Here is a 14,969-nt window from a genome sequence, read left to right as displayed (position 1 = left end):
TGGTCTCTTGCCAGGAGCAGTGGCCAGAAGCTTCGGGTCCTGAGCCTGGGGGAACACAGTTGTCAGAGCCCCTGGACAGAGCACAGGGTCCCCAGGGAAATAGCATGCAGTCGGGGCGGGGGGTGTCCCTTTTCTGAGAAATACGGCTGATCTCCCCTCCTCCTCAAAGATCTGGCTCCCTGGGGGCTGGCGTGATAGCACAGCCGGTAGGGCATTTGCCTTGCACGCGGCCGACCCAGGTTCGATTCCCAGCATCCCATATGGTCCCCTGAGCACCGCCAGGGGTAATTCCTGAGTGCAGAGCCAGGAGTAACCCCTGTGCATCTCGGGGTGTGACAAAAAAAAAATCTGGCTCACTGGGTTATTGCTTTTGAGTCACTGGGGACTTTTGCAGACCTTGTCCTTCCTGGCCTGCTTTGGGTCTGGCCGCCGTGAGCTTCCAACCTCTCTGTCCAGCTGGATGTCAGCGGCCCCCCCCCCCGCCCCGTCCTGCTGCTGGGTATAGGGACTTCCCAGGGACATCATTCCCTGCCTGCCTTCTCTGGGCCCCTTGCTCCCCTTCCCTCCGCTCAAACTCTCCTGACAGAGTTGTCAACGCTCCCTCCCTCCCTTCTCACTTCTTCAGTTGACAACACCCCCAGTTTCGCTTCTCTCTCCATCTGGGCCCTGGAAAGACGCCTATCAGCTCGCTGGTGACATCTGTGTTGTCTCAGAGCTGTGGAATCGGGGGGCTGTTTCTGTTCCCCCCCACCACCCCACCCCCGGTATTTAATTAAGTGTAAAACAAAAGCTGAGCAGAACAAATGAAGAAATGCCCACAAAAGGCAGGTCGTTTGGGCAAGAAGTGTAGATCTTGATGAAAAGTGTAGATTTGGGAGTCCGTTCTCTAAACTCCACTGTCTCCCGTACGTCAGCAAGGGGAATAAAGAATTTACAAAATTGTGAGGCTGCCCCACCCAGTGACAGTGGACTGAGAGAGATGCTCCAGCTCTGAATTCACAGGGCGGGATTACAAAGTGTCTGTGTCGTTCCCTCCGGGTCGCTAGGGGGCGCACTAGGACGTGGCGGAAGTAGCGCGGGCGGAACTGGCCTAAAAGCTGGCTTGCCCTCAGGCGAAGCGGCTTCAATTTCTGGCGGAAGTAGTACCTGCCCCCCTGCTGGGTCTCAGAAGCGCGAAAAGAATTCCAAACTTTCTACGTATTCCCAAAGGCCGCTTTGTCTAGTCCTATAGCTAATGTCTACAGGTGTTCAGCAGCCTTAATTTTATTTTCCGTATTCTTTCTCACGCGTGTCTTTACTGTCTTTGGAGGCTCACGAGCCGGAAGTACCCGCCTTTCCCTGGCAGGACCTGCAGGTTAACTCCCATCAGCCCTTGCGCCCCCCTGTCCCTTCTCTTCCTCGGCCCTTCCGACGGGTGGCCGCTGTCTCCCGGTAGGTGAGTCGTAATCGCCAGCCATCCCCGCCTGGGGGACCTTCCCCTGGCAGCATCGCCCTCGGGCGAGGGGGACCGGCCTCCCGCGCCACCGGCTCGGTGGGAATTGTGCTCGTGGGGGCCTCGGGGCGCGGACAGGGACGGGGACAGGGCGCGCGCTGGGATGGAGGTTCGCGCCCCACGGGGTGGCGGCCGGGCCCCGAGTCGGGCGTCTGCCGGCCGGGCCTGGCGCGGAGGCCCGCGGGCCCCGCCGTGCGCCCACGTGCGCCGGGGGCTGGGCGGGAGCGTCGCTTGCTGACCGCAGCCGGGGTCGCCGGGAGGTCGCGAGCGGGTCCCGGGGGTCCCTCGCAGCCCCGGAGGAAGCCCTGGGCGGGGGCTGGGCTGGGCGGGGAGGGGGCCCCGACCTCCCGGGATCGCGTCTGGAGAGTGGCTCGTATTCTGCCAGCTTCGGAGACGGGAGGGAGAGCAAGCCCGGCAGAGGAATACCCATTCCAGCCCCAGCTTGCTCCATAGCTGGCGGTTGGAAGACTCTCTGCAACAGTGCTCCGCGAGGTCGGACAGTCCGGTCCGGCCCGGCCGCCCCGGGGGAACTCGCGGGCCTTACAGATCCGTCTCGCTCTTTGCAGAAGGCACCATGGCCGCCCTCAGACCCCTCGTGAAGCCTAAGATCGTCAAGAAGAGGACCAAGAAGTTCATCAGGCACCAGTCCGACCGCTATGTCAAGATTAAGGTACCAGTCGCGCGGGTCGGGGCTTGGTAAACGGGCCCTGCGTTTCCTGGACTCGCGGGGCGCAGCGCGAGGGCCCGGCTTCTGTGTTGGGGAGAATGAGCACTAGCGTGGTCGTTTTCTCTCTTGGGGCGGGGGCACACCCGGTGGTGCTCGGGATCCTGCCTCTGCACTCAAGGACCACTCCCAGAGGTCTTGGGGGGGGGCACGTGGGGTGCCCAGGATTATTTGGGTTTTTTTGTTTGTTTGGGGTTTGGGGGGGAGTCACACCCGGCGATGCTCAGGGGTTACTCCTGGCTTTGCACTCAGGAATTAATCCTGACGGTGCTCAGGGGACCCTATGGGATGCTGGGAATCGAACCCGGATAGGCCACATGCAAGGCAAACGCCCTCCCTGCTGTGCTATCACTCCAGCCCAATGCCCAGGATTAAACCTGGATGTTCTGCATACCTAGCAAGCACCTTGCTCTATCTGTCGCTGGGAGCACTCAGTCCTGAGAACCGTGTGGAGATTGTGCTCTTGGTCTCACCAGTCACTCCCGCCCCACCTGTATGTGTTCTGCTGTCTCCTGCTTTTCCTTTGCCTGGAAAGCATGTGAATGGAGGTTTGCATTCCTAGGGATCAAAGGCAGGATGCGCCCCCCACCCCTTTTGTGGGGTGCTGTGAGGGGGTTGAGCCCCTCACACCTGTGTCAAGTTCTCGACCCACTGAGTTATGTCCCAGGCCTCAGGATCCTGTTCTTACACTCAAAAAGCAAAGTGGGAGTCGTGCCGCCTGTAGCCCGGAGACTGTTGTTTGGGCCGTTGGCCTGTGGTGTCCTTGCCCTCCCCACCCGGGAGCTGCCGGGCTGAGCCCCGTCTCCTGTCTCTCCCGCAGCGGAACTGGCGGAAGCCCAGAGGCATCGACAACAGGGTGCGCCGCAGGTTCAAGGGCCAGATCCTGATGCCCAACATCGGTTACGGGAGCAACAAGAAGACGAAGCACATGCTGCCCAGCGGCTTCCGGAAGTTCCTGGTCCACAACGTCAAGGAGCTCGAGGTGCTGCTGATGTGCAACAAGTGAGTGTGGGGCCCGCCTCCGGGCCCGGCGCGGGGTCTGTGCGGGTGCTGGTTTGCAGGCTTGCAGGCTTCTGCTCCTCCTGGCCGCCTGCAGGTACCCAAGCCTCAGAGAGGCTGAGAGTCCTTCTGTGGCACTTTCTGAACCTGGCTCTGTTGCGTAGGGGGAGATGAGAGGTAGCTTTGGTTGGGCTCAAGGACACATGACATTTTGGCCATGGTTCTCGCTGACGGGTGGTGCCTGGTGTCAAGCCCCGGGATCTGAGGGGTCCCTGCAGGCAGAGTACAGCGTAGCAGGGGTGTAGGGTGGGATTCCCTGCCAGCAGGGCAGCGGGGTGAGAACAGATTCCGCAAGGGGAGTGATTGAGGCGCTTGTGTCTCCGTGAAAGGTGTGATGATTCTGGTTGAGGCGCGCTTGAGTTCCTTCTTTCCCTGTCGAGGCAGAAACCCTGTGTTTCTAGGAAAGAAAGTCAAGAGTGACTTGGGTGCTTGTGTGCTTAGAAGAATCTTGGGTGACTGTAGGTACCAGTCAGGAATGGAACCAGACCGTTCTGACTTGGTTGCGTTATTAAGTTGGAAATTCACACCGGTGTTGAAATGCTTTAGCCACAGAAAGGATCCCAGAGGCGTTCCTGGTGAGTGCCGAGATGGCGGTTGGCAGACTGAGAGGGTGGAAAGCGTTTGGTGCTGGTGTTTAGTCCTGGCGTGCTGTGGGCTGAAAGCTGTCTTAACACCTTGATGGTTTGTGTTGTCCTAAAAATGCTCAGGCCTCGGGACCTTTGATCTGCAAGTTCCATTTTGGGGCACTTGCCCTTTTCCATACTGGGAAGTGGGGAGGAGAAAAGGGGGTGTTGCTGTGGAAGGGGAGATGGAGAATGTGTGGCCGTGGGGCTGGGGTGCTAGAACAGCAGGCGGGCGCCTGCATTGGCGCACTGTGCCGACCCCGGCTCCATCCCCAGTGCCACACAGGGTCCCCGAGTACCCTCGGGTACAGACCAAGAGAGAGGGAGGAGTGTTCGGGGAACAGTCTGCCCGGTGTCTGCTCGGACGGTCGTGGTGTGTGGCCGCGGGCACTGCCCTTCTGCTGGCTCCTGCGACCCTTTCTGGTCTGAGCTCCAGAAACACTGTACGTTCAAGAGTGTGATGGGCTCGCTTTCACCAGCAGTCACTGTTGCCAGTGTCGCTCATTATTTTCATGGGGCAGGGGGCATGTCTGGTGGCAGTCAGGGCTTAATTCCTGGCCCTGTGCACAGGGGGTCCCTGTTGCAATGCTGGGGCTCGAACCCGGGTCAGACCCACGGATCAGTCTTCCCTGCTATACTGTTCTCCCGCCCACTGTCTGTTTTATTATTTTTAAGGTTTGGGGTAACACCCAGCGGTGCTCAGTGCTTTTGGCTCTGCACGACCCCACTGTACGAGGGGCTCCGGCCCCCAGTGTATTACGTGACTCTCGCTGTGCCGAGTTTATGAATTGACCCTGTGCAGACATCACATACATACACGGGGGGGAAAACAGCTTGTGGCTTGCCACTGTCCGTGCTTTTGGGCATCCCAGGAGGGTTGGAAGATGGTCCCCAGTCCTGCAGGGGCCACTGAGCAGCATTCTAATCATTGGACACATGGGAACAAGTCGTTAGATGTCTTAAGTAACACCCCGGAGGGTCGGGGGAGTACAGCTTTGGGCGCAGGCCTCCCACATCCAGCACCTCGGGGTCTCCAGCACTGCTGGGGTATCTTGGCATCGGCAGTCAGCTGTCTGCCTGTTGACCCCTGCCCCCCCAAAGATGAAGGAAACCTGCTTCAGGGAGTCTTGGACCTTGAGGGGGGTGTGGGGAGCACTCTCGGAGCACTGGGCTTCTTTCCTCGGGTTCTTAAAGAACCCCCACTGCCTGCACCTGGCGGGGTTGGTTTGTTTCTTTGTCAGCTGAAGTTGTTGGTGGCTTCAGAAATCACCTCCTTAAGGAAATGGACCCTTGGGGCCAGTTTGTCCAGTGGGCCTGGTGCTGGGTCTGGTGGGGCCGGCGGCTGCAGGCAGTGTTTGCGACTTGAGTCCTGCCAGCACACAGCAGTGTCTGTCACCTGGCCTGGGGTCCTGGCGCTGGGCCAGACTGTCACTCGCTTTCGTGTTACTTTGCAAAGTAATTGGAAACTTCCCGTGGGCGAGACCGGCCAGAGGCCTGAGGGGGCTGGCACCTGCCGTCTGGACCGAGTCACGCTCACCTGCCCGTTAGTTGCCGCTGACGTGGGGGTCACATCTGCCTGGGTGGGCTTGACTTCCTTGCCTGTGAGGTCGGGGGCGATCATGCAAGGCTGTTGTCAGGATTATTTGAAGGGGCTGTTTTCTCGCTACTAGAAAACGTCTCAGGAGCTTTGCTGCTGCTGGTGTGGAATGAAGAGTGGGGGTTGGTTTGGGGTCTCAGCCAGTGCCTTTTGCCGTGACCCTGTGTGCTGTGGCTGTGGAGTGGCCTGGTGGGGTTGTCCCCGGGACACCCCGAGTGCCGTGGTGGCTGCCTCGGCTTAATTGCTCGCGCTTCTCTTCCAGATCGTACTGTGCCGAGATCGCCCACAACGTGTCCTCCAAGAACCGCAAAGCCATCGTGGAGAGGGCGGCCCAGCTGGCCATCAGGGTCACCAACCCCAACGCCAGGCTGCGCAGCGAAGAGAACGAGTAGGCGGGCGTGGGGCGCCTCGCGTTGTTAATAAAGTGTGTAAAAGTGCCATCTGGGGTCGGCTCCTCAGCCTGTACTTGGACAGCTGTCGCGGTGCTCTTTCACTGCGGGCACACCGAAACTTGGGAGGGGGTTGTTGGTACACATCCTTCACCTGAAGGAAGGTGCCCGGTGGGGCCTGGTCTGCTCTGGCTGAAGTGGGGGGGCCTGATCCTTGGGGGGGCCTTCAGCTCCCTGCAGGGAGGCACTAGTCTCCGTCAGGTGTCTGAGTTACGGGACTGAGAACGTGTGGGGCAGGGTTCAGATTAGTTTCGTCCCTAAACTCTCGGTACCTACACAGGATTCCGTAATTCACGTTATTATTATCCCTCTTCTGACCGGCCTTGGGTTTTCGTCACTGTTCTAGGCATTATTTCTGTTTCTCAAAGTGCAGGCTCAGGTGCCATTGGTTAAATCTGGCCGATTAAATGGGGGGGGGGTTAACGTTTTTATTGGTCCCCTTTCAGCAGAGGGTGCTGACGCCTGTCCCACAGTCTGGGGCTTTCTGGCTGCAATTGAATCTCAGACCCGGTCGGAAAGGGCTTTGTAAACCGTCACCTGTTCTCAATATTGTCAAGTTCGTTTTTTTTTTTTTTTTTTTTTTTTCTTTTTGGGTCACACTTGGCTTTGCACTCATGAGTGACTCCTGGCGGTGCTGCAGGCCCTATGGGATGCCAGGGATCGAACCCAGGTCAGACATATGCAGGGCCAATGCCCGCCCTGCTGTCCTCTTGCTCTGGCCCCAGGTTCACAATTCCTTTCCATTGCTTTAACTCTGGTTGTGGTCTGCAGAGGGAGGGGTGACTTGTGCCAAGAGACCTTGGAGGGTGTCACCTGGCCTGGCACTGCGCACTAGAAATGGTGGGTCGCTGCTCCCCCCCCCATTGCTGCCTAAAGGTTCTGGAAGTCAAGGTCATCGGGTCCAATTCCCTGCCCTCTAGCCCCTCCCCCCCAGCTGCGCACTTGACTCCTCAGAACAGCGTCCTGGGTTCTGAAACGTGAGTTTCCGGCGTTGGAGTGTCCAGATGCCCAGTCGAAGTGCCGGCTGTTGCCTTTGCAGGCAGAGACTGACCAGTCGTGTGAAGCAGCATCCGGCTTCGGGAACGGTCTAGAAAACCACCTTTTACTTTAATTGGCCTGAGTGACAGGACCCAGCTGCCGGCAGCCTCCAAGAGGCTCGTGGCTGGGCTCCGGGAGAGATGGCACCTGTGAGGGCAGGTGGGCCCCAGGCCTGGGGTCCCCTGGCCGGTGTCAGGGCTCAGCCGGGCGAGGGGAGAGCTAGCTGAGCTCCATGGCGTCCGCGCCGGGTGCTGACGCAGAGTCCTGGATGCTCTCGAAGAGCGCGGCCAGTTCGGGGTTGGAGCGGATTTGGGAGGAGAAGTCGACCATGACGGGGCTCTTCCCCACTTCGGGGATGGTGAGCAGCGCGGCCGCGGCCCGCAGCGCCGAGCGCTTCAGCTCGTCCTGCTTCTCGAACTCCTGCCGCACGGAGCCCGCCTTGACCTGAGGGGGGAACAGCAGCCGCCTGGGTGGAGCCCGGAACTGGCCCCGCTGAAACCCCCTGAACGCCCTGCCTGCAGACTGAGCCCCCTCCCCAGAGCGGCCTCTGAGTCCTCACAGCCCCTTTGACAGTGCTCCGGTGTTGGCCCGGTGGGAGGCCTCCGGGGCCAGTGGTAAGGAGGATTTAGCTGAGGGGCGTCACCGGCGGTTTCCCGTCCCTGCAGGCAGCCTCAGCCAAGAACTTGACCTAGACCTCAGCCTGTCCTGATGAGTCAGGTTTAACTGCCCTGCCCAGGGCTGGGGGCCCCTTCTCTGAAGCCCCGGGGACTTGGGGAACTGAGGACTGGCCATAAGAAAGGTGACAGCTGCAAGTAACAGTACTCAGTAAATAGGACTGGTTTTATGGTTGTGGGCGGGGAATCAACCCACCCTCCTCCCCCCAAGACCCTAAATGAAATTTTCACAAAATTTTCTGGTGACAGCTTTGCTACTTTAAAAGATCTGGGGCTAGGGGCTGGAGCGATAGCACAGCGGGGAGGGCGTTTGCCTTGCACCCAGCCGACCCGGGTTCGATTCCCAGCATCCCATAGGGTCCCCTGAGCACCGCCAGGAGTAATTCCTGAGTGCAGAGCCAGGAGTAACCCCTGAGCATCGCTGGGTGTGACCCAAAAGACCAAAAAAAAAAAAAAAAAGATGTGGGGCGAGGAAGATGCTCTGGGCTGGAGCTTCTCATGCAGGGCCCCGGGCTCCATCCCAGCACTGCGTCTGGCCACAAAACAAGACCGTTGTTCTGACCCAGAGAAATAGTTTAGTGGGGAGGGCGCTTGCAGAGCCAGGAATAAGGCCCAGGCAGCGTGGTCCCTGAGCACAGAGCTGGGAGCAGTACCCAGCACTTCCATGTGCGAACCCCTCCCCACCAAAACGTGTGTGTGTTTTTTTTTTCTTTTTCTTTTTGGGTCACACCCAGCGATGCTCAGGGGTTACTCCTGGCTTTGCACTCAGGAATTACTCCTGGCGGTGCTTGGGGGACCATATGGGATGCCGGGGATCGAACCCGGGTCGGCCGCGTGCAAGGCAAACGCCCTACCCGCTGTGCTATCACTCCGGCCCCCCAAAACGTTTTTCTAATATCTGTGGCTGGAGACAGTACAGTCGTACAGCAGGTAGGGTGTTCGCCGAGCACTCGGCTGGGCCAGGTTTGCTCTCCAGCTCTCCATAGGGTCCCTCAGGCACCTCAGGAGTGACCCCTGAGCACTGCTGGGTATGGCCCCAAACCCCAAAATAACTTTGTTTTCTCTCGAGGCCACGCCTACTGGTGCTGGAACGAGGTCAGCTGAGTGGCCATTTACCACATCGAGGCAAGAGCCTTTGCCCTCCCTGTTCTCGTTAAATTCAGTTGAGAAAATTCTGCCTCCTTTTGGCTAATTCTTCACCTTCCAAAAGCCCAACTAGTCTTACTCAAGTGGGTCCCTCAGGTGTCCCGGGATTGGTGGCAGATACTCCAGGAGGCCGCGGGCCCTGAGTCCTGTCAGCTGCACGGGCTGTGTCCACCAGGCAGAGCTGATCCCAGCTGCCTCACGGGGCTCTCGGGGGTGATGGTTAAGGGCAGGCAGCCAGGCTAGCTCCCGGCGCTGCAGCCTTCGGACCCCTGATGAGGGAGGGCATCGGTCTTCCGTGCCCCTGTGAGGACTGGGCACGAGCCTTACCTTGGCAGTGCAGGTGGCCCTGAGTGGTTCGATGAGCCGGTCCACCCGCTGCAGGACGGGCACGGGACACAGGGTTGCCAGTCGTGCGAGCATGATGAAGGTCAGCATCTGCCGGGGAGGGGACCAAGAGGAGGTGGCCCGGGGGAGGGGCAGAGCCCCCAGCCCAGGCCTGGCGCCCAGCCCCGCCAACTCCTGCCCCCGTCTTTCCTGTATGCAGCCCAGTGTCTTCCTGGCCATCAAATCCAGTTCCCTGCTCCTGGGGGGCCCGGGGGCGGGCGAGGCAGCAGGGACGGGCCAGATGGGCCCACACGCCCCACGGCAGCTGCTCGCCTCCAGCCCACTGGCAAGGTGGGCGGGCTGTTTGCAAAAGAAACCCCGATTTTTATGAAAATCTCCCTATTTTTAAACATTGGCACCTGGTTAAAATCAACAAAAAATTAAAATGAAAAGAAAAACCAGATTCAGTTAAATCTGCAGGCCGGGCTCCATTTGCAGGAGCGGGACACCTCATGGACCTGGTCAGGTTCCCCCGTGCTGCTGGGAGGGATCTTGTGGCTTGCCCTCCCCCCCACCCCTGCTCTGCCCCCCACAACCCAGCAAAGGGGAGGCCCCAGCAGCACTTGGCACGAGAGCAGCCCCCCCACCTGCGCTCTGCTGCACCCCGGAACCAGCCCGCTTGCCACAGACCTCCCCAGAAGTTGGGGTGAATGCTGTGGAGAAGCCTCTGGAAGCTCAAACTCGAGCGTGTGCAGGGCCCGTGGTATGAGGGCGCGTCTGCGTTCCAGGCCCCTCCCGGGCGCTGCCAACTCGCCTCCCCAGAGGCTGCCGGACACCCCCCGCGCACGGTCAGGCCACGCGCGGCTCGTCGTACCCGGATGTCGTAGTGGTCCTTCAGGCCGTCCTCCACGTGGTTCAGGAACTCGCACATGTCCAGCTGGCCCAGGCAGCCGTCCAGCAGCGAGTACATGCACTCGAAGGCCGCCTTCCGCACGTCCAGCCCGTCGTCCACCGTGTGCTTGAAGGGGCCCATCTCCACCTGGGGGGAGACCCGAGCATCGGGGCGGGGGGGGCACCCCTCCCTCCTGCTCCTGCACCCCCGTCTCTGACCCGGGAACTGAGTCTTGTCCCCCGAGCGTGTCTCTACATCCAAGTCTTGGCACTTCGCTCAGCCCGCAGCGGCCTCGCTGCCACTTGGCACCGCTGACTGGCATGCAGTGACGGTGACATCCTGCAGCCCTAGGGAGACGCCTGACTACGGACCCCACTGGACAGCTGAGGGGAGGAAGGTCCAGAGGGCCAGTCGCCTGCCCAAGGACACACAGCTTCTAAGGGGCTAAGCCAGAACTGAAAACCCAGATCTGGGGCTGGGGCAATAGCACGGCGGGGAGGCGACCGGGGTTCAACCCCCAGTATCCCATGTGGTCCCCCAAGCACCGCCAGGAGTAATTCCTGAGTGCAGAGCATCACCGGGTGTGACCCAAAAAAGTAAAAAATAAAAAGCCAGACCTCGGGGCCGGAGCGATAGCACAGCGGGTAGGGCATTTGCCTTGCACGCGGCCGACCCAGGTTCGATTCCCAGTATCCCATGTGGTCCCCCAAGCACCGCCAGGAGTAATTCCTGAGTGCAGAGCCAGGAGTAACCCCTGAGCATAGCTGGGTGTGACCCAAAAAAAGCAAAAAAAAAAAAAAGAAAGCCAGACCTCAGGGCCAGAGCGACTGTACAGGAAGGAGGGTGCTTGCTTCGCACACAGCCCACCCGGTTCCACTCCCAGCACCCAGTACGGTCCTCTGAGCACCTCCTGCTGATCCCTGACATCATTCAGTCCCCCAGTTCTTTTTTTGTTGTTGTTCTTTTTGGGTCACACCCGTCATTGCTCAGGGCTTACTCCTGGCCCTGCACTCAGGAATTACTCCTGGAGGTGCTTGGGGGACTGTGGGATACTGGGAATCGAACCTGGGTCGGCCGTGTGCAAGGCAAACGCCCTCCCCGCTGTGCTATCGCTCCGGGCCCAGGTTCCCCAGTTCTGATCCAGGAAAACTGCTGGGTGTGGCTCCAAAGCAAACCAAAAAAAAAAAAAAACTGAATCCCCACAAAAGTAAGCTTCCGCTCACCTCTCAATGCCCAGCTCAAAGGCCCCCTCTCTTCTTTGGAGGGCCAGACCTGGTGATACTTAGCCCAGCGGTGCTGAGCCTGATGGGTAGATGCTGGGGCCCAGCAGTGATGGAGGGTTGAGGGGGGTTACTCGGAGCACCAGGCAGTGCTCAGGAGTTTCCTAACCCGGCTAGTTCCGGTCTGCTTATTGCACTGTACAAAGACTTGGCTGATGTCAAGCCCTGATGTCCACCAGCAGCCTGGAAAGAAGTTCCAAACTCAGGCACGACAGGACAGCGGGGAGGGTATCCGCCTTGCCTTGCTTGTGGCTGATCCGGGTTCAATCCCCGGCATTCCCCGGGGTCCCCTGAGGACCGGCCAGGAGTGACACCTGAGCGCACAACCAAGGAGTAAGCCCTGAGCATCGCCGGGGGTGGCCCGAAAACAAAAACAGAAGTTCCAACGTTCCAAACTCCGCGAAGTGCGTGTCTCTGGGCCGGGGCGGGGGGCGGCGGCGGGAGACCCCACCCGAGACCCGCGCCCGCCTCCCCGCACTGCCCAGAGCATCTGAGCACGCGCGGGGCCGCTCGCCGGGCCGAGCGCGCGCGTGGATGCGGAGCGCGTGGATGCGGAGCTCTCCCGCGCTCTGCGCTGAGGCTCAGAGCGGCTCAGGCTGCCCCCGGCTGCCCCCCCCCCACCGCCCCGGCTGTGCCCGCCCCCGCACCTCGCGGATGAGGTCCCTGCGGATCCTGGTTTCCTGGTAGAGGCGCGGCAGGACGCGGCCCAGCAGGTCGCGGACGAGCGCGGGCTTGTTGTGCACGGCCGAGTTGAGGAGCGCCAGGGCCGCCCGGCGCACGTTCAGGTCGGGGTCCTGCAGGCTCTCCAGGAACTCGCCTGCAGCGGAGGGTGGGGGGGTCTGAGGAACCGCAGAGGGCCCGCACCAGCCTTGGGGTCGCACGGCTGGCCAGATGCCTGAGCCTGTGCCGGATGCACCAGGCCTTGCAGGTCCAAGGGGCCTGCCTGGCTTCCAGCCCCAGCGTGCCGCTCCCTGACTGTGGGGCTTTGGGCAGCCTCAGTGTCTGCATCTGTGAAATGGGGGTGACACCAGCGCCCAAACAATCACCTGCCCACTGGAGGGCTGTTCCCGGGGCTAGCAGGTCATGAACGGATGCTGTCATCAGGCGCTCGCCACGCACAAGGGCACAGAAAGTGACAGGGAGCAGCTGCCTGCGTTTTGGAGGTGTTAGACTTTGGGTCACTGTTAGTATAGAGAGTGAGGAAGACGGGGCCCCAGCAAAGGTACCGCGGGAAGGGCGATCGCCTTGCACGCGGCTGACCATCCTGCTATCCCATATGGTTCCCCCGGGAGTGACCCCTGCACGCAGAGCCAGGAATAACTCCTGAGCATTTCTGGGTGTGACCCAAAAGGTCAAAAATAAATGAATAATAAAATAAGGGCACAATAAATAAATGAAAATTTTTGTTATGATCCCCCATCCTAGGGGGCTCAGGACCACGTGGGGTTCTGGGGATCGAACCCAGGTCAGCCTCATGCAAGGCCAGCGCCCTACCCACTGTACTATTGCTCCAGTCCCAAATAAATAAAATCTTAAGTTGGGTGCCCCCGCCCCACACACCAAGAAAACCCTAAACTGGTCAAGGTTGTAGTTTGGCGTTATGTAAAGCAATTGCTTTGCACAGGTGAGGGCCCGGGTTCGATCCCTGGCACTGCCAGTCAGCAAAACAAATCAAAAGGAAAACAAACAACCTTATACTGTATTTCAAAGGAGCACTGTAATCACCCATTTGAAGAACGACTGGCCTGGGTGACTTCTAGAGAAAGCTCTCTCAGCGCTGAGCAGGTCGGTCGGAGGGCTGGAGGCCTGGGCTCAACACCCAGCCCGGCCTGGACCCCGAGCCTCAGCCTGCAGCAGCCCCTGAGCAGGATCGAACAAGGCCCCAAGGACCCCCAGCACGGGTGGGGCCCCCAGGGGACCCCCAGCACCACAGGGCCACTACAGCACATCCTCAGGCCCTCACTGACCATGGGTCGGGCTGGCCAAGAATGACTAACGGGCCTCCTAAGCACGGAGAGATTATTGTCACTGTCATTGTCACTGTCATCCTGTTGCTCATCAATTTGCTCGAGTGGGCACCAGTAATGTCTCCATTGTGAGACTTGTTACTGTTTTTGGCATAACGAATACGCCATTGGTAGCTTGCCAGGCTCTGCCGTGCGGGCGGGATACTCTCGGTAGCTTGCCAGGCTCTCCGAGAGGGACGAAGGAATTGAACCCGGGTCAGCCGTGTGCAAGGCAAATGCCCTACCCGCTGTGCTACCGCTCCAGCCCCACGAGGAGATCATAAAAAATTAAATTAAAATAATCCAAATTGGGACTGGAGCCTTAGTATGTATAGAGCACTTGCCTGGCACATGGCCATCCCAGGCTCGGTGGGGAGTGAATCCTGAGCACAGAGCCAGGAGTAAGCCCTGAGTATCTCTGGGTGTGGCCCCAAACCAAACCAACAAAACAACCCAAAGTAATTATCGTTAGAAACCACTGAATCAAACAGGTGTCCCTGAGTTACATAATGAGAGGAACAAACGCATGACTACGCGGGGAAGGAGGGAGCGTTTTCCCCTTTGCCCTGCCGGGATGAACACCTGTGGCACGTGCTTCCCACTGAGCCACCTCCGTGGCCCCTCACAGCACTCGGAGGAAAGAATCCTCTGGAAGGGGCCAGGACTCAGCAGCCACCCCTGGCAGAGACGCTGCTGAGGCCCGAGGCAGGGGGATGAGAGGGGCCACCTACAGGGACCCCAACACTAAGTCAAAAAAGAGTCTTTCGGGCAAAGGGGCCGGTCATGGTCCCTGAGTGAACCGGAACCAGAGTTCCCACCCCAGGGCAGGGACCACTCCAGGGGCTGCCTGACCAGTGCCCTGGGGGGACAGTCTGGGCCCAGAATTTTTTTTTTTTCTTTTTGGGTCACACCTGGCAATGCACAGGGGTTCCTCCTGGCTCTGCACTCAGGAATGACTCCTGGCGGTGCTCGGGGGGACCCTATGGGATGCTGGGAATCGAACCCGGGTCGGCCTCGTGCAAGGCAAACGCCCTACCACGGTGCTATCACTCCAGCCCCTGAGTGCAGAATTTGGACCCCGTGCCAGTGCTGTCTTCCTGTTACACGGGGAACACGAGATGCGGGGAGGGGTTGCTAGGGAACCCCCTCCCCACCTGCAGATGAAGTGCAGAAGGGAGGGTCAGGCTGGCATGCCCAGCCCTGGGGGGCTTCTGGGGGGTTGGGCCGGGGCGGTTGGGGGGGCTCACCAATGAGACTCTTGAGGAGGGGGTCGATGGGCTGGGGCTGGTCTGAGATGAGGAATTTGACCGCCGTGATGACCGTGCTCCGGGTGTGTGGGTGGCCTGCAGGACAGGAGGGCATCAGGGGAGCCTGGGGCCAGGCAGGGACACCCCCAAGGCCTCCTCTGGCTCTGTGGGAGACAGAACTGCACCCGCCCCAGTTCAGATCCCCGGCTACTAATCAATAATGAAAAGCAACGATTATTATACACGGAATTAATCGAAATGACGGCTGGGAGAGAGGCCCAGAAAGATGGCGTGCACGTCCCAGTGCTTCCCAGCAGATCCAACGTCCTGTGGCCGATCCTGCGCCCTCCCCAGTCCAGCTCGCAGGCCACTCTGTGCAAGAAGGCCGGCCCGTGAAATGCAGAGCATTCCCCGAACT

At 59.8% G+C, this 14,969-nt stretch overlaps 2 protein-coding genes and 1 non-coding gene across 4 annotated transcripts in view; 2 read left to right on the top strand and 1 right to left on the bottom strand.

Annotated features, from left to right (window-relative positions):
* Positions 1–1,380: 1,380 nt before the first annotated feature.
* Positions 1,381–5,933, top strand: RPL32 (ribosomal protein L32). 2 transcript variants are annotated; one of them, XM_055136005.1, is made up of 4 exons: positions 1,381–1,435; positions 2,059–2,162; positions 3,037–3,218; positions 5,758–5,933. In XM_055136005.1, exons 2-4 carry the CDS (start codon positions 2,067–2,069, stop codon positions 5,885–5,887), a joined length of 408 nt encoding a protein of 135 aa, XP_054991980.1. In that variant the 5' UTR covers positions 1,381–1,435; positions 2,059–2,066; the 3' UTR covers positions 5,888–5,933. The 2 variants fall into 2 exon arrangements, with proteins under 2 accessions (XP_054991980.1, XP_054991981.1); XM_055136006.1 differs by having other exon boundaries at positions 1,389–1,431.
* LOC129404680 (small nucleolar RNA SNORA7) lies at positions 1,834–1,975 on the top strand. Its single transcript, XR_008630049.1, has one exon. It is a non-coding gene; the product is annotated as a small nucleolar RNA SNORA7 (small nucleolar RNA).
* A 709-nt stretch (positions 5,934–6,642) lies between the features above and the next one.
* Positions 6,643–14,969, bottom strand: part of CAND2 (cullin associated and neddylation dissociated 2 (putative)) — a 30,004-nt gene continuing 21,677 nt past the window's right edge. The window contains exons 11-15 of the mRNA XM_004613229.2: positions 14,552–14,647; positions 11,946–12,115; positions 10,001–10,165; positions 9,130–9,237; positions 6,643–7,426 (exon numbers count right to left, since the gene is read on the bottom strand). Coding sequence (XP_004613286.2) covers positions 7,202–7,426; positions 9,130–9,237; positions 10,001–10,165; positions 11,946–12,115; positions 14,552–14,647 — 764 coding nt within the window. The 3' untranslated portion in view covers positions 6,643–7,201. The remainder of the gene's footprint in view (positions 7,427–9,129; positions 9,238–10,000; positions 10,166–11,945; positions 12,116–14,551; positions 14,648–14,969) is intronic.

Source organism: Sorex araneus, chromosome 4, assembly GCF_027595985.1.
Source record: "Sorex araneus isolate mSorAra2 chromosome 4, mSorAra2.pri, whole genome shotgun sequence".
Taxonomy (NCBI): Eukaryota; Metazoa; Chordata; class Mammalia; order Eulipotyphla; family Soricidae; genus Sorex; species Sorex araneus.
This window is presented reverse-complemented; position numbering and strand designations above follow the sequence as displayed.

Coding starts and splice junctions, on each gene's coding strand:
- RPL32 (XM_055136005.1), top strand. CDS start 2,067: ATGGCCGCCCTCAGACCCCTCGTGAAGCCTAAGATCGTCAAGAAGAGG. Junction 2,163..3,036: donor ACCGCTATGTCAAGATTAAG/GTACCAGTCGCG, acceptor TCTCTCCCGCAG/CGGAACTGGCGGAAGCCCAG. Junction 3,219..5,757: donor GTGCTGCTGATGTGCAACAA/GTGAGTGTGGGG, acceptor CTTCTCTTCCAG/ATCGTACTGTGCCGAGATCG.